The 22947-nt window shown below is 40.7% G+C and overlaps 1 protein-coding gene across 1 annotated transcript in view; it reads right to left on the reverse strand.

Moving 5' to 3' along the window:
- The window catches only part of KCNH8 (potassium voltage-gated channel subfamily H member 8), a 240191-nt gene that overhangs the window by 61593 nt on the left and 155651 nt on the right, over positions 1–22947 (reverse strand). Inside the window, exons 7-9 of the mRNA XM_040481114.1 lie at positions 13265–13462; positions 1674–1873; positions 546–795 (exon numbers count right to left, since the gene is read on the reverse strand). Of these exons, the coding sequence (XP_040337048.1) occupies positions 546–795; positions 1674–1873; positions 13265–13462 (648 nt within the window). The remainder of the gene's footprint in view (positions 1–545; positions 796–1673; positions 1874–13264; positions 13463–22947) is intronic.

Below are 22947 nucleotides of genomic sequence, written 5' to 3' on the forward strand. Positions count from 1 at the left end.
TTTCATGTTTATTTATTTTGGGGAGAGAGAGCGCAAGAGAAAGTGGGCGAGGGGTAGAGAGTGAGAGAGGGAGACGAAGGATCTGAAGCGGGCTCTGCCCTGACCACAAAGAGCCTGCTCTGGGTCTCAGTCTCACTAACTGTGAGATCATAGCCTGAGCCAAAGTCAGACACTTAAACAACTGAGCCACCCAGGTGCCCCTGGATTTGTTTTTAATCCAGCACTATGAATCCAGATAGAGAGTGAGCACGCATATGTGAGCAGAGGAGGGGCAAAGAGAGTGATGCTCCACCGACTGAGCCACCCAGGTGCCCCAATACTGCTGGATTTTTAACAAGAATGAAATGATATGTTGAATGTGGAAACTCAGTATGTGGCAGAACAATATTAATACATAGTTGGCGAATTAAATCCATTCAAATTTGCCTGATTCCATATATTCATCCAGAATTTTCTTACAATAGCAGTACCTCCCTCCCCCCTTTTTTTCTTTTTAACTTATGCTCTAGGGTAAAATTTCATGAAGCTTTTCAACTCCGACGTACCAAGAATAGCCAGCACCATGCTGTCTTTAAGAACTTCCATGGAGCCTGAGCATACAAAGTAGATGGCCTGCAAAGCATCTCCTTGACGCAGCAGATACTCCCCCGGAGCACAGAAAGAGGTTTTGATGTGTAGAGACAGAGACCTGAGGCAGCCCCGGCTGGCACACTCAAAAAGGGACAACTGTAAGATCTCCTTGTTCAAATGCATAGTGATGTCAGAACGCAGCTCATCTGGAAAGTCTTTCAAAAGCTGTCAAGATGAAAGAAGAAATCAAGTTGGGGTAAGTCTAGTCTAATTGATTTACTCTGCAAGACAAGGGGGTGTTCTTCCCACTGTTTGACCAATAAGAGTATAGAAGAGGAACTATATGTATGTGATAGTCCTGGAGAGATTTTTTTTTTTAGTGACTGTGACCCCAGTTAGGTGCTAATTAAAAATTAGCTGATAATAAGGCCGGGGAAGTAGAATACATTAATAAAAGATTCTGGAACGAAAACGTATGGCATACTGTGACATGCTTCTCACAAAGACTCCTACTCGGAACAGAAGATATGGAATTTGGGCCCACTGGTGTTTCCTCTAGATTATGATCACACGAAGAGAAAAGAAACCAAATAATTACTTAAAAGTATGGATTACTAGCTTGATTGGGAGGGAGCGGTTGTAGCACGTTTGTTTGATTTATAGGATACCTTTCTTACAGTGGTGGTCTGGAGTATTCCTGGGAGTCTACAGATAACACGTGTGCTGGAAGATATTTTCGGTTTTACTTTGTTGGTTCTAAAGGCACACATTAACTTAGTTAATCTCAATTCCGAGATGACACCATTTAGTAGTCATAAGAATTGGTTCCTCCGAAGAGGGCCAATGAGGATGAAAGTTAGGCAATCCAATTGACCAGAATAGCAAATTAACATAAAACACTGGTCAATCCAAAGTGGCGTAATGAAAACATAAGCCAAAGCAGATGAAAGAAGATAGACGGGTTTCACGAGGGATTAAAAAATAGGGATGAGGAAGTTGGTAGATGTGTACTTCACTTCCAAGACCTGAATCTGAGCACCTTGCTTTTACCTAAGAATATGTGCTTTCTGCCTGAAAACCTCAGCATGAGAAATGAACATTACCTCATTTGAATCTATTCCATTGTTGACTGACCAGGTTGTTTGGAAATATTCGAGCATCCTCTGCTTGAGCTGCTGGGGCAGGTGATGGACTCGTATAAAGTCCTTCAGATCCTTAGTTCTAGTGTGATAGAGGGACCATCTGGAATACATCCTCTGTATGATCGCGGTCACGTTTCCAAACACCAAGGCGTGCATCAAGGCTAGAGAAGACAACACAGCATACAGTGGGAGAGAACTATGACGGAGGGGCTCACCCGTTAAGTCTAAATTTAAGTTTATAGATCCTGAATTTGGCAGAGTATGTTTATGTGGCCATGTTGACACAGCTGTTTTGGTACAAGCGTTTTGGTACAGCCACTTCGCCATAGAGTGCATCTTAATGTCGTCATTTTGATCAGAGTTAAAATCGATCAGAATAAAAATATCTGCCGAAAATCCTCAGTAATAGGCAAAATTGACCCACACTTAATCCGTTACCTGCCATTCTGGCCAGGACAAACTTTTATTTTGTACTTTTCGCATCTACATTTTTAACAGGTAAAGTTTAATAGCCATGATAAAATAATTTTAATATAATTTCATAAAATAAACTATAAAGTTATAGTTCAGTGGTTATCATAATAACAAATACATTTTCAAAATTAGTCTAAGTGGTTAGCCCTAGTCTTTTCCCCTAAGCCATCACTTAAAATTAGTTTTATGATATTAAATATGACACATTTTTTTTTAATTTTTTTTTTCAACGTTTATTTATTTTTTGGGGACAGAGAGAGATAGAGCATGAACGGGGGAGGGGCAGAGAGAGAGGGAGACACAGAATGTGAAACAGGCTCCAGGCTCTGAGCCATCAGCCCAGAGCCTGACGTGGGGCTCGAACTCACGGACCGCGAGATCGTGACCTGGCTGAAGTCGGACGCTTAACCGACTGCGCCACCCAGGCGCCCCTAAATATGACACATTTTTATTAATAAAGGTATGGAGAAAGTGGCTAGAAATGTAACTGAGGATTTTCTGAGCAATCTGAAGCTGAGATTAATATGGCTCCAATCGCCAACCCCACTTTGGCTCTGTGGTTACTCCGTGGTTAAATTTTAAGGGAGATATCAAAAAATCTGAGATCATTAGAGAAACAAATACATTCACAGAGGAAAACTGGTATTCTGCCTAGTGTTATGTTGCCATCCTGAGAAGAACCAGGTGGTACATATACATAGGACTCCTGTTTTGATGAGCTTTCTCAGATTATATTTAATCCCCAATTTCTTTTTTTTTAAATAGGAAATTTATTCTCACATTGGTTTCCATACAACACCCAGTGCTCATCCCAACAGGTGCCCTCCTCAATACCCATCACCCACCCTCCCCTCCCTCCCACCCCCCATCAACCCTTAGTTTATTCTCAGTTTTTAAGAGTCTCTTATGCTTTGGCTCCCTCCCTCCCTAACTTTTTTTTTCCTTCCCCTCCCCCATGGTCTTCTGTTAAGTTTCTCAGGATCCACATAAGAGTGAAAATATATGATATCTGTCTTTCTCTGTATGACTTATTTCACTTAGCATCGCACTCTCCAGTTCCATCCACGTTGCTACAAAAGGCTGTATCTCATTCTTTCTCATTGCCACGTAGTATTCCACTGTGTATATAAACCACAATTTCTTTATCCATTCATCAGTTGATGGACATTTAGGCTCTTTCCATAATTTGGCCATTGTTGAAAGTGCTGCTATAAACATTGGGGTACAAGTGCCCCTATGCATCAGCACTCCTGTATCCCTTGGGCAAATTCCTAGCAGTGCTATTGCTGGGTCATAGGGTAGGTCTATTTTTAATTTTCTGAGGAACCTCCACACTGTTTTCCAGAGTGGCTGCACAAATTTGCACTCCCAACAGTGCAAGAGGGTTCCTGTTTCTCCACATCCTCTCCAGCATCTATAGTCTCCTGATTTCTTCATTTTAGCCACTCTGACTGGTGTGAGGTGATATCTCAGTGTGGTTTCGTTAATCCCCAATTTCTTACTGAACCGTCCCCTTTCTGAAACCACCACCCAATTATAATAAGATAGAAAACTTTGTTCACACGAATTCAACAGTTGGTGGGGATTGGAGATGGGTCTTCTACCAGGAAAAAAGGGATTTCTAGGAGTTGCCCAATGTAGGGAGCAGTCGGGAATCTTAAAATCAGAAAATTCAGGACAGGAATTTGCACTAAATAGTCATCAACCAAACAGAACTGGAATGGCCCCTGCAGATGCCATCAGATAGTCCAAGAAGGTCTTCGACCCACCTGGGGCTGTGACATTGGAAGACGTGAGGGCTGGGTATAGTTACATTTATGGGCAGATCAAGTCTCAGATATTCAGATTTCAGCCCAGCAGTTTTCGGTTAAAAAAAAAAAAAAAGACTACAAGTCTAGTAGTTTGTCTATTAGGAGCTCTCGAAGTGTCCCTGTACCAAAATCTCAATGTCCAAGGAGCTCTGTTAAAGTTTCTTACATCAAAATGGATACATTTATGCAAAAACACCAACATGTTACTGCATCTATCTTCCTGAATCTCCATCCTATTTCAGGATAGCCCCAAATAAAATTCTTTCCTCTACATTTGTCAGAAATTATGGATCACTGGCATACTAATTTCGATCTAATCTAACATTGGAATTAAAATTCTTTTAGGTTATATATCATCATTTCTCTATGAAAGATAGGATCACCATGCCTATAAAGACAGCTGGGAATAATAAGGAAACACTCAATATTTTGGAAAAGTTACTAGAATAGGGTTAAACTTAGGGCCTACATACAGGAGGAATATAATGTTGCAGAGAGAATATGGACTTCAGAATCAAACACATAGGGATATGAAACCTGACTTTGGCACTTCCTAATTGTGAACTTGGGAAGATACATAATTCCCATACATGGATGCAGTTCCCTTATATATAAATGGGCATAGTTGTCCCTTATTCATAGGGCTTTTTTGAGATTTAAAGAGTTAATATATATATTATATAAATATAAGTATGACTATTATTATTTAAATATAAAATTATATTAAATATAAATCTATATATTTAAAAAAAATTTTTTTTTTCAACTTTTTTTTTTTTTATTTTTATTTTTGGGACAGAGAGAGACAGAGCATGAACGGGGGAGGGGCAGAGAGAGAGGGAGACACAGAATCGGAAACAGGCTCCAGGCTCTGAGCCATCAGCCCAGAGCCCGACGCGGGGCTCGAACTCACGGACCGCGAGATCGTGACCTGGCTGAAGTCGGACGCTTAACCGACTGCGCCACCCAGGCGCCCCTAAATCTATATTTTTTAAAGTGCTTAATGTTTTGTGTGAAAAACGGGTGCTCATTTTATGTTCATTTTCCCCATGATAGTGAAAAGCATAATCATGAATTTTCAACACGCTCTGTGGCGTAAAATATGGGGGGAAAGACTCAGGCAAGGTTTTCCAGCAACCTCGTAAATATTTAAGAGTGGTTGTTAGTGGGAATGACTTCTTGATGAAAGAAATTCAAGAAATATTTAGTAAGTTCCTGCTCCATACAAATGTAGGCAAGTGTATATTCTCCCCAAGTTTTCAAAAATGAAACGTTTTCCAATAGGTCAAAACTATCCTAAGAAAAATGTGCATTACCTAATAACTTACTGTTGAATGGCTCTTGGTAAATTCCAAATTGAGATCCGTTCTTCTGTAGGAGCACAGTGGCTCTGAGGTCAAATATTTTGTTTGGAAGAAGAGCCCTCTATTTATGATAAACACTCAGCAAAGAAGAGAAGCGATTCTGCTCCAAGTCAAAGAAATTAAACACCAATTTCAGGCTCAGTTAATATACTTATGGGCTCGGTGTGTGGAAGGCCCTACCGTCTGTAAAAGTATGTAATGGTCTTTCATCGAGATTAAACTGACTACTGAGAACAATTCTATTTCATTTATTTTAACACTGCCTTCCTTAATTACGTATATGATTTTAACTTTGCTTTGCTTAATTATAATGTGTGTAGAGCACTTAAAGTAAGAGAAGTGATATGTTCAGACCGTTTAGCATCCTGATTGTACATCATCAATAAAATGAATTAATGGATTAATTGTAGCATTCTCAGTGTTGTTGGAAAGTCCCAGTCTATATTCGAGTCACCATAATTTCAAAGCCTCATTTCAGCATAGGCAAATACTTCTAATTTAAGTAGTTAAAAAAATAAAACCCCAACTTCCATAATTTTCCAGTTTCCAAAGGTATTTTGCCTCTCTGTCACCGGTTATCATTTTCACACCGGTGAAGCATATATATAACTATCAGGCCGAATCATTCCGTCTGCTATGAAAGTTTGACTCAAAAATGGCAATATCCAGGTCAGTTTGGAAGTTATCATTCACTTTTCCTTTTACTCCTAGCAAATCTGACGTATATAATTCTTAAAGTAGCATGCTGGGTCTGCTGCTGAGTGTGTGGGAGGCTCTTTTGCTTTGTGTAGGCATTTTGTATAGAATGCATTTTGTAAAATCTCGCCTTAATATCAGGTCTTGGAGGAAGCTCGATAATTGGGATCTCAGAAGAAAGTAAATAGATCTTCGGTGAAAGAGTCCTCCGAAAGGGCTGCCTGGCTTTCTGTCTGTCTCCTTTTTCTTCCTTATTCTTCTCCTTTCCCTTCCCCCTTTTCTTCCCTTCCCCGCCCATCCCCTTCCTTCTTTTTTTTCTCGCTCCCTACTTCTTTCTCGGGATTTGGGGCAACATTGCTCTCCTGAGGTATACCATCGTTGCTGAGTTCTTTAGCCAACCACTTCGCGTTGCCTTCAGAGTCTACAGAGGGACTGTTTGCTCCTGATATAAAAGGAGACCAGAGCTCAGGCTCTGGGTAATCTTAGCTGTCCTCCTCCTCTCTCCCACCTACTCACCGACCTGGAATTTTCCACTCCTGTCAGAGTACACTGGGTTGTGGATGGCAGATGGCAGAGAAAACAGAGTGAGAACAATTTCCTAAATGACAAATTCAAATGGCAGTGTAGACGTCTTTAAAAAAGCCTGAATTTGTGAACACCATAGCCCATATGGGTCCAATAAAATTATGTCAGGAGAATATATATATATAGGATGAGAGGACCCAAGGAAAGCCTTCACTGTTACGAATTTCACTTTACCTTTTTCGGGACAACGACGCCTCATTTAAACCGGACATGTCCTCAGTGGTGAGTCACCTTCGCTAGGAAGCTTTATCTAACCTCTGAGCTTGAGCCGATGGACCCATCAACTGGAACCTATTCGTTAGGTGACTACTGGACAGCCATTACTAAGTGTGACAGAAGAACTTTTAAAGTGTGGGAACGTGTTCTAATATATTTTGTTTGGTGGCAAACACAATATGCAGAATTGATAGAAATGTTGCCAAAAAGAGGGCTATATATATGTAAAAAGACTGCAAAGACTGTCTTTTGGCGATGGGATTTTATGTAATTCTAATTTTTCCGTGGATTTTTCAGTCTTTTCTAAATGTGCATTATAATAGGAAAAATTAAAGTGGGAAAAGAAAGAACATCATCTGCCCAAGTTCCTATTTCCATTACTAAACTGTGAACTCCTCGAAGGAAAGTATCATGACTTAGTCATTTTTGTTTCGCCAGCATATAGCACAGTGCCTGGCATAACTTAAGTGTGCCATAAATATTTATGGCACTGAAATGAACCTCTGGTCATTTGATACTTTCTGTAAAAAGTTTTGTAATCATAAGCAATTAGCTTAGAAAATGAACTCTGAAGCATTTAGCCCCAAACCCATCCCCTTCACCCCCATCCCACTCCCCAAAGGGAATCTTTTAAAATTATTTATTTTAGGTCTCGTGATTTTTACCAATATTTTAGACAACAAAATTTTGCTTCTATTGCTTGGCTCATCATGTTGAGATAAGACCTAAAAACAACCTGCCATGAAAGGTGAGAACTCAGCTCACTGCTACCTACCTTCCCATCCCACACTTGGTGGTTATTATTTTTAGCTCATGTATTATGATTTTACAAGGCAAAATTAATATCAATGACACATCAAGAAAATTACACAAATATTTAATGTACAGCTCACTATACTGAACCACCCCCCCAGATGAATATATAGGATGTTATCAGCACCCCAGGCCTCCCTTGTGTCCCCTTCACAGACACTAACCAGCCTCATTACCACAGGTAACCACAGTTGTGAATTCTGTTGTAATCTATAAGCTTTGCTTAGTTTTCATTTCTCTTTTTTTTTTTTTTTTTTTTTTTTTTTTTTTTTTTTTGAGACACAGAGAGAGACAGAGAACGAGCAGGGGAGGAACAGAGAGAGAGGGAGACACAGAATCTGAAGCAGGCTCCAGTCTCTGAGCAGTCATTATAGAGCCCAATGCGGGGCTTGAACCCACGAACCCTGAGATCATGATCTGAGCCAAAGTCAGTTGCTTAACCGACTGAGCCACCCAGGCGCCCCTCTCTCTTTTTTTAGGTTTATTTATTTATTTCATGTGTGTGAGAGAGAGTGCACGCTCACACTGTCAGCGTGAGCGAGATCAGGGGCTCAATCTCACGAACTGAGAGATCATGACCTGAGCCAAAATCAAGAATCGGACTCTTAGCTGACTGAGCCACCCCGGAGCCCCATGTTGTCATTGTTTTTAAGTATCTCATTCTGGCGAATATAAATGCTATCTAATCTTGATCTTAATTTACAAGGCTTTGATAAATGACGTTGAACACCTTTTTTATATTTTTATTGTCTATTTGGCATGGGAATCTGTTTGTGAAGTACTTCTTTTTTTATTTTTTAATTTTTAATTTTTTTTAACGTTTATTTTTGAGACAGAGAGAGACCGAGCATGAATGGGGGGAGGGTCAGAGAGAGAGGGAGACACAGAATCAGAAGCAGGCTCCAGGTTCTGAGCTGTCAGCACAGAGCCTGACGTGGGGCTCGAACTCACGGACCGCGAGATCACGACCTGAGCCAAAGTTGGACGCTTAACCGACTGAGCCACCCAGGCGCCCCTGTGAAGTACTTCTTAAAGGTTTTATGCCTTTTTGGGTTGTCTTCTCATACTGGTTTGTAGACAGTCTTTATATATAATAGGTACGAGCCTTTTATCAGATACGTGTTTGCAAATACTTTCTCCTATCCTATGGATTGCCTCTTCACACTCTTAAGTAATGTCTTGGAAAACACAAATTCTGTAGTTCAATTTACCCATTTTTTTCTTTATGGTTAGGGCTCCAGCGGGAATTAATTTTAATGCAGTTTTAAGAGGAGTCCAGGTTGTTTTTCAACATGCAGGTATACATTTGACCCTGCAACATGTGTTGAAAGAATCATTTCCCCTTCGTACGGTTTGTCCCCTGTGTCATAGAATGTCCATACGAGTGTGGGCCTATTTCTGTCCTCTTCCATTCCACTGGCCTATTTGTTCCTGGGCTAACATGTGCTTTCTTAATTGTTGGAACGTTACAGTACATCTCGATAACTGTCGCACAAATCTTCCAATTTTGTTCTTCTTTACAATTGCTTTGGCTAGTTTTAGCTCTGCATTTCCACTAACCCGTAGAAAGAGCTTGTCATTTTTCAAACACACACACACATATCCACCAACACACATGAACACACATCTACTAGAATTTTCGCTGGCATTGCACTGAATCCTTAGATTAATTTGGGTAAAACTGGCATCTTTATAATATTGAGTCTTAAAACCATCATCATTGTATATCCTTCTGTTACTCCCCTTGTAAATTTTCTCACTAATGCTTTGTAGTTTTCTGTATAGTAGAGTTACACATTTTAAAAGAGATTTTCCTACATATTTGATACTTTTATAATCATTTTTTAAATGTTTATTTATTTTTGAGAGAGAGAGAGAGAGAGCGAGAGTAAGTGGGAGGGCGATACAGAATCGGAAGCAGGTTCCAGGCTCTGAGCTGTCAGCACAGAGCCCGATGCGGGGCTTGAACTCACAGACCGCAAGAACATGACCTGAGCCAAAGTCAGACGCTTAACTGACTAAGCCACCCAGGCGCCCCTGTAATCATTTCTTACATTTAATTTTCTAGCTGTTTGGCACTAGCGTATAGAAATACTATTAATTTTTGCATATTGAACTTGTACCCATTAGCCTTACAACATTCACTTATTAACTGTAATAGTTGTTTGAAGCTTCTAAGGTTACTTTTGTTTTGGGTGTTCTCAAAATCCTCAAATCTCAAGATTGTCCGCATATGTTTTTTTTTTTCCTTTTCTCATTAGTATTGCTGGATGTCTTTGACAGTTTTTAATCGTCTTCCCATAAATCAGTGGTTAGCACACACTGTAATTACTGATGCTCACACGGAAGCTTCCCCTTCCTTCCTCCTCCTCACTCAGCCAGTGAATGTCTCTGCCCTAGACATTTATCTGGGGTTTGGGCAGTCACCTGCAACATTTAAGATCGCTGCCGCCTGCTTTTGTAGTAAATATTGCATCCCTGTCATTAGTAATGTCATCAGCCTTGGGTGGAGATTCCTAATAAGATGCCTCAGACTTGATTCCTTAGGAATATATACCTAAAATTTTTAAAAAATAAATTATTTCTGTATATTTGTAGAAATCATGTGAATAAAATCAACTCATAGGATATAATAACATGGATATTGTGTAAGAAGTTTGCTACGTCTCAGTGAATCCTGGCAACGGACTCACTAAAACTCCACTTCTTTATGTCTAAATGAAGGTGTTAGTAACTTTTATCTCATGGTGTTAGGAGAATTAAATGAGCAACATATTGGGGCGCCTGAGTGGCTCAGTCGGTTGAGCGTCCGACTTCAGCCCAGGTCACGATCTCGCGGTCTGTGAGTTCGAGCCCTGCATGGGGCTCTGGGCTGATGGCTCAGAGCCTGGAGCCTGCTTCCAATTCTGTGTCTCCCTTTCTCTCTGCCCCTCCCCCGTTCATGCTCTGTCTCTCTCTGTCTCAAAAATAAATAAATGTTAAAAAAAAATTAAATAAATGAGCAACATGTTCCATATTATGAGCTCTTATGATTAGCTCTCAAGGTCATACCAATAGTTAGTTAAATAGAAAATACTCAAATGCAGACATCTTTTCTTCTAGCCTAAGGTAATTGTCACAGTAATGCAGAGTTGTTTCCCACAAACACAAATTTGGGAAGCTTTAACTAATAAATTCAAGTTACTTAGATGCCGTCTGCCATTCAACAGCAGTGGTTTCCCAAGTGCTGTCCAAGTCACCCAAATGCTTAAAAGCCACTGACAAATGAGCACCGGTTTTGCACCAGGATGATGTGATCAATGAGCATTTAACAAGTGACAAAGTAACATCATCTGATTACTTCCCATATCTTTTGGCCCTGTGACCAGCATTGCTTTCTACTTACAGGGAACAGCAGGGAATAATTTATGCCATTTCCGATTCAGGACCACTCACAATATTTTATGTGGATCAATAGAGAATAAAAGCTCAATTATCTACGCAGATTCTTCAAACGTCAAATCAGTAGGTTAATCCTTGAACATTTGAGCATTTCCCCACCTTTCCATCAGGAGTAGAAGAAACACGGGCAAATATTAAATAAGTATAAGCTGTGTATATTGGCAAAATGCCTGTAACTTTGCTAAGCTGAGAGATGGGCAATCAAGGAGACTCGCAATTATAGAAGTCATAACACTGGGTATAAAGCAGCCACCACGGCGTCTGGCACATTGTAGCTCTTCGGAAAATGAGAATTCCTGTTCTCTGCTCCCTAGGCTGTTGCTGCTGTACATCAGCCAAGACTGTTAGAATTGCTGCAGTCCCAGGATGCCCCTTCAGCAGCTCTGTCACCAGCACAGCCTTTCCAAGAAATTCTCCCGAACCCTGGCCCTGGTTTTCTCACTGCTTCGGAACTTCCTAACGGATTCGGCACTGAGAGCTTTACTGCCTGGTGTTAGTACAGCTCTTTCCACATCTTTCAGCCTATCTCTTCCAGACTGGATCATAAGTTCCTTGAGGGAAGGCTTGGCTTTATACTTTGATTTCGGCATAAGCCAGATGAGTCATTTCTTAAAGCCCCGCACAGCCATTTGACATCTCCCACGCAAGGAACCTGTTAGGAACCATCCTCTATTATAAGGCTCAAAAATGCTAAGGGATAGCTGGGATTAAGGCCATTAAAAGAACATGGTAAAACAGGCTTTTGGGGAGAACTGTGATGGGGCAGAAAATACTGATAGAACCCTGCTTTAAGAATTCCAGTCTAAGAAGAATGTTTACTCGATCCAGGTAAATATCCACATCTCCTACGACTCCATGAGAGAAGTCTTGTGATTTGGTAAGTTTCCAAATATGTATTTATATACGGAAGGAAACATTTATCTGGGTTCAAACCTTGCCTCTTTTCCTTACTGATCGTATGGCATTGGGAAAGTTACTTTGTTTCTCCAAGCTTTAGATATATCATCTGAAAAATGTGGAAAATAACAGTGTTGATCCTGTATCAGGCGGTTTAGAAAAGGGAAACGAACCTAAATATTTCAACAGAGGAAATGCACCGTAGAGAACTGGTTTTCCTGGGGCTAGAGAGCTAAACGAGCAAACAGAGATTATAGCGGTAACGTGGCTATACTAACTGCAGGCAGGAGCTTCTGTCCTCGGAGATGGAAAAACAAAAGGAAGAAGGGGGCTTAGCAGAACACGAAGGCCCCAAAGAGGAGCGGTGAGGAGCCGTAAGACACGAAGGCCCGACTTTGGATGTGGGGGCGCTCCCAACTGATGCCGGAATCTCCAAGAAGATACAATGGGTCTGGTTCTGGGAGTGACTGAGGAGGCTGAACACGAGGACCACTTCTGCGGCCTGAGGTACATCACAGGCCTGAGAAGCAAGCAGTCCCCTGGCTCCACCTCCCGCTTTCCAGTCTCCCTCTGGCGCCCCTACTGGCAGGCGCAACTGAAGTCGGCTGGCAAAGAAAAGTGAGGTTTGCGGCACCCAAACTCCAGCGTGACAAAGCATAACACGGAAGGCGGGTTTGGAGCTCAGGGACAATAGTGTAATAATTTGTCTGTTTGTTAAATGGGACAGGAATCGTGCCCAACCTATAGACAATGACTCAGGATGTTGTACTGAAGCATTTAGCACAGAAAATGGAATATGAAAACAAGTTTAAAATGTTAAATATTTATTATTTATTGGGTGTGTTTCTTTGTTTTTGTTTTTATTTTTAACTAAGTGATCTAGCAAGCATCCTTAATTCACTATATTAGTATTAATAAAATTTGATAACACTGTGTTCGAGACTGTCAAGTGGGGTTTCAAACATACACCTGCAATTCAAACTCCTATAAGTTACATGAAAACAAAGTTCCTGCCCTTTCAAAATCGGTCATCAAGTAAACGGTTACTTCTTCATCTGTCCAGAAAATGGAATTCTTTGACATCACAGACTTTCATTGCTAATCTCTATGTATATTAAAGTGTTTGTCACCGGTTTTCTAATTAGCGCTTTTTGACTCTTCCCATTTAAATGTGTTTTAGGACAGAACAAATGTAACAGAAATCCTGTGGCAGATATTCGTTCCCTGTCTTGCTATGAAGAAGAGTTTCCCTTACCGCCGATCAGCATGGTGCAGATGGAGAAGATCTTTTCCGCATCTGTATTAGCAGAGACATTCCCAAACCCAACACTGGTGAGGCTGCTGAGAGTGAAGTACAGAGCGGCAATATAGGCACTTCGGATGGACGGGCCCCCCAAGGTATTGTTGCCGTAGTATGGAGACTCTAGTCTCTTTCCCAACTCATGGAGCCAACCTGCAATGGAAGAAAGAATGAGAACTTAAAGCCACAGAGTAGAGTCCCAGGATTAGCACCTGGGGGAGGGAGGGAATGACAAATGAACATTGAGGGACATACTGATTTGTTCAGGAAAAAGAAGAAAGAAAAATTAAAAGGGAGTTCAAGGCAAGAAATAAGATTCCATTGCTACGAAAGCAAAAATATCACTTTTATGCAAGCTGTTCTATATAAGACACACAGCAGAGAAGTGTGCATCCGAGAGCAGATGGGTGGTCAAAGCTAAACAGGTTACCCTCATGCAGGAGACTCTACCCACAGACACGGAAAGTGGGATTGCTACGGTCGGTAACAGTGTGGTGTATTTCTCTAGTGGTTAAGCTCCTTTCTTCCTTCCTCACTTGGAGTTTCAAGAGACAAATGGGCTTAATAGGTATTTTTAAACCCTACGTGATGACACATAGCAACAACCACAAGGAGCTAGACTTCACATAGACGAGATGGGCTTTATTTCTACCCAGCACGACCTTGCCCCGTTTTATCCACTTGGGCTGACATCTAGTTGGCTTAGGAGTCTCAGCTCATGCTACCTCCTCAGGAAACCTCCTCTGCAGCCCCATCCTGCCATGTGGGTGTGCAGGGGGAAAACCGCACAACTAAGAGGTACCTGTAATAGAACTGGATGTCCCCTGCAGCTGTTTTATAATACTGCTCTATATGTGAGCCCAAACTGATCAAATTAAGAGCTTTAAGTACATGCAGTTTATTGTATGTCAACTATGCTGTCATAAAGCTGTAAAAAAAGCTACATTAATAAAGATGAGAAACAGCAAGCATGACATTGACGATAATAGAATGGAAACAACACAAACACTACGTTAAAATCCTTCATTGGAAACATTTATCCTTTAAGATTTTGTATTTCAAAATTCTCTCTTTCTCTTTCTTTGTAGGCGACTATGTTACAAACCACTGTGACAATTCAGCTGAACCCATAAGGTTCATAAGACTTCTGTTAAGAGATGTTATTCACTGACCGCTACTTTCTTGTAAACGCTTCATTTAATGGCTGCCCAAGAAGGGATGAGAGTCATCACACTTTTTAAGTAGTAATAATGCTGTCATTATCAACTAAAGTTATAGGTTATGGAACTGTGCTAGGTAATTAAAATGCATATTTTAAACAACTGGGAATTCCTCGAGACCAAGGAGAATTGTTTTGTGGCAAGTATTATATCTTATTCATCCTGTGTCTTCAGAAAAGTGTTTCTCAACCTTTAGCTTGCCTCAGAAACATCTAGAGGGCTTGTTAAACAGCGATAGCAAGTCCTATCCCTGAAAGTTTTTTAAAACTGCTGTGCCCTCTGCCACCTCCACTAACCGCATCAAAGTTTCTGTTGCCAAGACCAGGTACTGGTATTTTTTAAAAGTTCCCAGTAGAATGTAATGTGAAGATAGAACTTAGAACCGCTATTCCAGATCTTAGCAAAGCACTAACAATAGTCAAGTTTAATAAATGCTATTTTAAAAAGTGAATGAATTAATGAATATATCAATCGTTCTTGCACTCTATCGTAGTATGAGATAATGTGACAGCCTTGAGACGATAACACAACATATGTGCATTTGTAAATTTGTACTAGGATAAGAACATATGTTTGGACGATAGAGAATAATAATGAAACGTAAGTTATACGCTATAAAAGGTGATGCTGTTAGTAAGTTATGACCAGGTACTCTGTCTGGAAAGGCTTTGCGAAGGAAATACGCTCTAGTGATGCGGTCCAGGGCAGGCTGGCACACAGGAATGTGCCACTTGGGCATGGGAATTAGTTGAGCTGAAGGCAATCAGGGCCTGACGGACTCAAAAGAAGCTTTTTACTCCCCCCTCAACAGCCTAAAAGAATTTAGATAGGGGGCCTGTACCAAGAAGAGAGCTATTACCAGGGATAACTTTTTACATCAGAAAGATTTATCTTCATGGCATGGCAAACATTTGTTTACTGAACAATGGAACTCATCTTCCAATGAACAGTCTTTCTTCCCTTTGAAGCCCCCTTGGCCTTAGCTCAGGATGGCCTCGAAGCCTCAATTGCCTGATGTCTTTGACCCTCTCATGTCTACGTGAAACTCCTACAGGTACTACATTAAATTTGTTTTTCTTCGGTTTTACTGTCTCACATCAGTATAATTATTAGGGCAGCCAAAGAACCTAAAAAAGAAGAGAAAAATAACGTTCCTCCCCAACACTAGATTCAACACAGATTTAAATGTGGGCTCCTCCATTTATAGGCTGCAACAACGACTAACTTCTCTGAGCTCCACTTTTCTCACTTGGAAAAACAGGGATACTATCTAAGTTGTGGAGCTGTGATGGATTAAAGGAGGTGCCACATATGAAAATGCCAACCATTGTTACTGGCTGACGTTTAGTGTATCTCTTTTCTCTCTCTTGCTTCTCTTACTTTCATGGGAACAAGAAAGCACAGAAGTCCAGGAAGGTAAGAGAAAATAAGAGCCCAGCACTGAACTGTAATGGGAGAGGAAGGTGGTGACTCCATGTATTCAGTAAAAACTACTGTAGGGATTAGCATTTCCTAACTAATAGAAATAAGAGGGAGAAAATCCAGATGACAGCAGCTCTTAAAACTGGGGAAGTTACGGGGTGCCTGGGTGGCTCAGTCGGTTAAGTGCCCAACTCTTGGTTTTGGCTCAGGTCATGATCACATGGTTTCAGTTTGGCCGCAGGTTGGGCTCTGCCCTAGCAGCGTGGAACGTGCTTGGGATTCTCTCTCCCTCTCGCTCTGCCCCTTCCCTGCTCATGCTCTCTCAAATAAATAAGTAAACGTAAAAAAAGTGGCGGAGTTATATGCCCATTTGTGAATCTGAAGAAAGACGCGATTCTTTGGCCAGAACAAAGTACATGTGGAGACTGTGGGCCACTCTGTACTCATTTTGTCATTTCATGGCTTCCTGAAGCCCTTTCATACATATCAGATTAAAAAAATCTGTTCTAGAATTTTAAGCGAGGGGGAGGATGCAGTGATCAAGGGTGATTTGATAGAACATAGCTTAATCTTGAATGGAAAAAGATTTAGAAATAACGGCAACGTATCCAAGATTAATTGATGAGATATCACAAAAGCAAATCACATGTGCATTTAAAAAATATTACTGGTATATTTATATGCACCGTAGGAAGAGAGTGCAGACACAAAGGCATAATCAGGAAGCAGAGAGAACATCTGAATTTATTGTCGTATTCAGGATGTCGATTTCTGCAGGATAGTGCCCCCATAGGCATTTGATCCAGACGCCGTCAAATGTGGAGAACCACAGGATGCTGAATGGCTGGTGGGCTTGGTATTTCTCAAGTGTCTTCTCACTTGTGCTCTAAAAGGGATGCTGTATTATTTCTTCTGGACAAAGAACTGATTAGAGGGGCTTGTCCTTTTGTTCCGTATTGGTCATTCCTGCTAATTACTGGGAAGCTGAAAACTGTCCTCTTACCCAGAAAGTAAATATTGCATGACCTAATTTCTGTTTTAGCTGATGCACAGAGGAAGAGAAAAACCCAGAAACAACTGAGCTACTTACTACTTCCTCTTGCCTGAATCAGCTGCACCATCAGACCATGAAGAAACAACTGGACCCACCTATTGATCTTCAATTAAGGTATTCATTACCTTACGGAACCCAGTTTTCTCACTTAAAAAAAAAAAAAAAGCAAACAAACCCAGTCAATATATTTGGTTGAACTTCTTAATTGGAACAAAAGTGAAATCCTGAAGAATTCTCTGAAGCAAATCAGTTTTCATACGGATTGATTTCTGTAATCAAATAGGATGAAAGTTTGTATCAGGACATACAGATTATATTAGATTATATCCTCATCCAGGGCCTGTTCATTTACAATGTGTGAAGCTATCTCAGAAGTGATTCAGGGCGCAAAACACAGAGGAACAACAGACCTACTTTTGTTGATATCTCTTTTCCGTCTAGCCAACTGTTCTGTCTATTTTCAGAAACATCTTGTTTTTTAAGAAAGGTTGCTACTAAACTGTGTTACAGCTGACGGAGCAAAAGCAATAATGATGATGACAAAACCTGGTAACACGCAAAGGAGGTAACACCCACAAATCCTGGGATTGGCTCTGTGGGCTAAATAAAACTTTTTCACAGAACAGCTCGTCCAAAATGAGAGCACATGTTCACTGTAACAAGACAACATGTCACTGTACTGTATAGAAGAAACAGTTTAACCAAATTGGAAGCCAATCTTTTTTTATGCTGAAGAAACTCATCTCTAAAGGAAGGGATGTCCTAGAACAGTCTGTCTGCTTCTGCTCATTTTTTTTTCCTAAGGAACATTTTGAGGAAAGACACATACACAACATAAAGTAGAATCTAAATATACTAATACATTGCAATTTGATAAAGACAAAAGATATCATAAAATAATCCTATCATTACTAAAATTGATTAGATAAATAAAAGAGTAGGTTTATGAAACAAAGATAAATTTTAAGATAGAATGACTCCTTTTTTTGAGAGAGAGAGAGAGAGAGAGAGAGAGAGAGAGAGAGACGGTGAGTGGTGGAGGGGCAGAGAGCACAGAGCCTGGTGCAGGACTGATCTCACCACAGTGAGATCATAACCTGAGCCAGAATCCAGAGCTGGAAGCTTCACCAACTGAGCCACCCAGGGGCCTCAAGATAGAATGACTCTTAATGACCACGCCCAGAAGAGCATGGAACTTAGCACAATTCAATCCATATATTTTTCATTGCATACTTACCATGGGCCCAGTATTTTGCTTAATTACACACTTCTAACACTGAATGGGAATTTCTGATTAGTTTGCTCTTTAGGCTCCCTACAATAATTTACTTACTTTTACTATGCATATTGTGTGCACAGTTTATACAAGTGTGACCTGCTTTATACAACATATGCAGTCTTAAAAAGTTTAGTTTAGATTAGCATTTGGTAAGTGAGCAGATAGTTCAGATTTAATAAAAGGAATGGGAGCATGTTATTTAAGGAAAGCCTATGATGAATTTCTTTGGTCGTATAAAATACCTTAGTAATATGCAAAAGTATCCGGTAAAATATAAGCTTATTAAATCATATTTATATGTGTGTGTTAAGATGTGTTTGTATAGACAGAGAAAAGAGAGAGAGGATTAGCACATGCATAATCACACCTATAATCCCAAATGGTGTTTTACTTAATTTGGAACGCATGAACCATGTTGCATTAGGGTGTGGCGAGAACAAGAAGGGAAGCCATGCCAGGGGTTTTCTTGTTACTAGGTTGGCACACGCTTTACATTCTACCGAGGGCTTCCTGGGCTCCAGACACTCCAGTAAGGCAGTGCATCTCCCGTCTCACTTACAGGCACTAATTGTATGGAATAGGTACGCTTATCATCCACATTTTGATCCATTATTTCATTAATCATTATAACCATTTAGAAATCATCATCCTCATTTAAAAATTTTTTTTTTCAACGTTTATTTATTTTTGGGACAGAGAGAGACAGAGCATGAACGGGGGAGGGGCAGAGAGAGAGGGAGACACAGAATCGGAAACAGGCTCCAGGCTCTGAGCCATCAGCCCAGAGCCTGACGCGGGGCTCGAACTCCCGGACCGCGAGATCGTGACCTGGCTGAAGTCGGACGCTTAACCGACTGCGCCACCCAGGTGCCCCCATCCTCATTTTAAAGACGAGAAAACTAAGGCTCCGAATGATTAAATAGCTTGCTCAGTATGGCAGTATCAGGGTTAGAATCCAGATCTGTGTGCTGTCAGAGCCCAGGTTCTTGACCACTATGTACAGTGGTCACGTAATATACATATACCCATGTAATATACATATAAGCCCAAGAATACTACTGTTGTAGTGTGGCTGAATGTCTTTACAAGCGAGATGCCATTTGTTATTATGGTGTACATACGTGGCAAGAAAGAAGTAGTCTTAGTTAGGCCTCCCCAGAAGCAGACCCTGAGGCATGGCTTTAACTATAAGTCATTTATTTAGGTGTTAGGTCCAGCACACATATTTAGGAGACAGTAGGGAAGGGACACAGAGAGTGGAGGAAGCCAATGAAGCATGCCCAATCAAGCAAGCTATCACTATAGGCAACTGGAGCTGAAGCCCACTGGGGAACCCTGGGGAGGAGTGTAGAACACATCCCCTGTCAGAGCAGGGGAGTATTAACCATCATTGATTGAGGGTGGCTCTAAGGGAGCATGACTTCCCCATCGTGGCCATGACTGTAGCAAAGGAGGCTTCTACATCTCAAGACAGTGCCTCAGGCATAGATATAGATCCTAAGGATAGGAGTCATACAGAGTGAGGGGGCACGGTGGAGTACCAACAACATTTGCGACAGCAGCCAACACTTACTAAATGCCAAGTATTTTGCTAGGCTTTCACATAACACTATTTTCATACAACTATCACAACTACTCTGCCTTTTTTTTTTTTTTTCTTAAACTGATAGAGTCCAAAAGAGAAGGTCAGAAGTTTTCTCCTGTCTTTAGGGACTTTTAGAACTGAGAGGTAAATCCATGCCTTTCTAACTAAACATCCATCATCCTTCCCCTATAGTACACTGCTTATAAAGAAGTAATCATTTTAAATGATCTTTTTAATTGCACTTGTTGAAACCGTTATTAAATAAGTTTGCATTTCCAGCGGCCTCTTTTGCTTAGCGTGGGGGATTGTGTCCCAAAGGCACACATCATATCAGAGAAAATAGAGGAATTATCCAAACATAATCCACAATGTAGACATGGGATGACATGGTATTTAGAACCTGAATATTACTTCAACAGGGATCAAGAGGTTTCTAATGTAAATTCCAAGCATAGAAAATACTATGGTTAACATTGGCTTCCCCTCCCTCCATACTTAATCCTTTTGGACTTCACTCAGCTGAGAGGTAGGAAAACACTGCGAGTCCTAAGGTGGGAGGTGTCTGGCTGGGAGAGGCAAAACAGTGGGAGACGATGATTGTGGGGCACAGCCTGAGAACTTCTCTGGTTGCTTAGCCTCTCCCCAGGGGCTAATGTGTGGGTCCGCCCAGCTGCAGGGGTGATTGAGAGATATCAAAAAGGGTGTCAGAAGTCTGAGCGCCTTACATGAGTCTATGTGGGTTTGTGGGGGTGGTGATGGTGTGGCAACAGAAAGACAAAGATTTGTGTGAGGTATTGTATTTACTGTTATACACTCTAAAAGAGTTGTTAGTCTGAAACAGAATATCACAAAAAAAACCTTGAGATTTCATCTCCATTGTCTCTCTCTCTCTCTCTTTACTTATTTTGAGAGACACAGAGAGAGTGCAGGTGGGAGAGGGACAGAGAGTGAATCCCAAGCAGGCTCCTCATGCACAGACTGATGTGGGGCTCGAACACAGGAAATCGTGGGATCATGACCTAGGCCAAAATCAAGAGTCGATCACTCAACCAAATGAGCCACCCAGGCGTCCCTTCACTATCTCTTAAAATATCTACATATTTATCTCCATTCCTTAAGGTTCAACTAGGGCCTGCCACTACAGTTTTCTGTTTTGTTTGTTTTTTGATTTAAACAAACTTTTTATTTTGGGATAATTTCGACTAATACCAAAGTTGCAAAGAGTACAAACAATCCCCTTTGTATCCTTCACCCAGCTTCTCCTAATGTTAGCATCTTAATGTTTATCAAACTATGAAATTAACATTGGCACATTATTACTAACTAAACTATGGACTTTCTATATTTTAATGTAAGAATACAGTTAAGGAGGAGTTCAGAGGCTTAGATTCCAGAACTCACTCTCTACCTTCCACTCCATCCCCATATTTCAGGGTGTGACTGTGGATAAGACTAGAAAGGCACCAGGCTACAGTGGTATTTGATATTGGTTGATTTGTTGATTCCACTAAGGAAAAGGCCATCAGAAAATTTGGGGTCCTGTCCGAATTTGACCAGGAACTCCATTACTTGGAGTTTCCACAGATCTCACATTTTGGTTCTCATAAACTAAGAGGTGTCTTACATTTCTGAAATGGTGTAACCTACTTTTGAGGTGAAACTCGGAAGCAAAAAAGATTAATCATAAAAGAGTGGAGATTGGACCTAGAGTCAGGAAATGGAGGTCGTAATTTTGGCCTTGCCGTTAATTAAGTTGATGTCTGATCCTTTATGCACCAATAGCCTTTCTAGTCTTCCATTTTTCCATCTTGAAGATGAGGTGATTGGATTGAGTAATCCCTTTCCTGTAATCTTTTAGTAATCTTTCTCAGATCGAAGATTTGATGAAACAAGATCCTGTGACGTTTCCTCACGAACGGTTGATTTTCCGAAAGTAAAATGCTTGTGTAATAACCCATGATCTTATAATTCATCCTTTATTTGTTTTTAATTATTTGAGTGATGACCCATCAGCAAATGTTGATGGGATAAGGATGGAAGGTGTTCACATCTTGATGCATGTATCATTTCTGCTCTATTTCCAGCACTGAACAATTGCTCAGAAGCAATATTATGTGATATTGGTACCGTCAGGAAAAAAAAATGCACCACTTGTGCTAAACCAGCCTGGAGTTTGCCAGTTCTCTAAAGTCTACTTAAATATGAAGTATTAGTATACTAAGGTACAGCATTCCACATAAGCAATGAATGTAAAGATTACATACTACGATAAACTACCAAAATAGACCATCATCACATGCAGCAAAGAAACAAAACCCAAACTAGGGCACCTGGGTGGCTCAGTCCGCTAAGTGTCCAACTTCAGCTCAGGTCATGATCTCACAGCTTGTGAGTTCAAGCCCCTCCTCGGGCTCTGTGCTGACAGCCCAGAGCCTGGAGCCTGCTTCGAATTCTGTGTCTCCCTCTCTCTCTGCCCCTCCCCTGCTCACACTCTGTCTCTCTCTGTCTCAAAAATAAATAAACAAAAAAATTAAACAAAACAAGCCAAACCCAAACCCAAACCAACCAAACAAAAAGACTCCAGAAAGAACAAGAAATGTAAAACAACCTGAAGTCACAGTTGGGCATCTACGATAGAGCTTTCTGACTGATCCTAAGAAGAGGCAGTATAGGCCATCTGTTTCCAACCAGCTGGGACACTTCCAAATGCCTCTCAAATCTTGGCTAAAAATAGAGGAAATTCTAACAAAGATTAGGCTCATGGCTAAGTTAACAGAACATAAACAATGAACTATTTACCTTTAACTGTCCTATATAAAATGCTCATACAATTCACAGTTCACAATTCAGATCTGCCTCAACATGAGCATTTTTTCCTGAGGAATTATTGGTACGTTTTTCAGGGCTTAATGAGTTTGTGAGACAAACATTCATGGCTGAACTCATTTACAAAGGCAACTTGTCACTCAGGAAGAAAATTCTAATCCAAAGCACTCCTCCTTTGCGCCAAGGGACAAAAACCTAGCTCAAGAAAATAATTTAGGATAAAAATAATTGAATCCAGCCAAATTATTTTAC

The sequence above is a fragment of the Herpailurus yagouaroundi genome, unplaced genomic scaffold (genome assembly GCF_014898765.1).
Source record: "Herpailurus yagouaroundi ecotype Mexico unplaced genomic scaffold, PumYag 159, whole genome shotgun sequence".
In the NCBI taxonomy this organism is placed as follows: domain Eukaryota; kingdom Metazoa; phylum Chordata; class Mammalia; order Carnivora; family Felidae; genus Herpailurus; species Herpailurus yagouaroundi.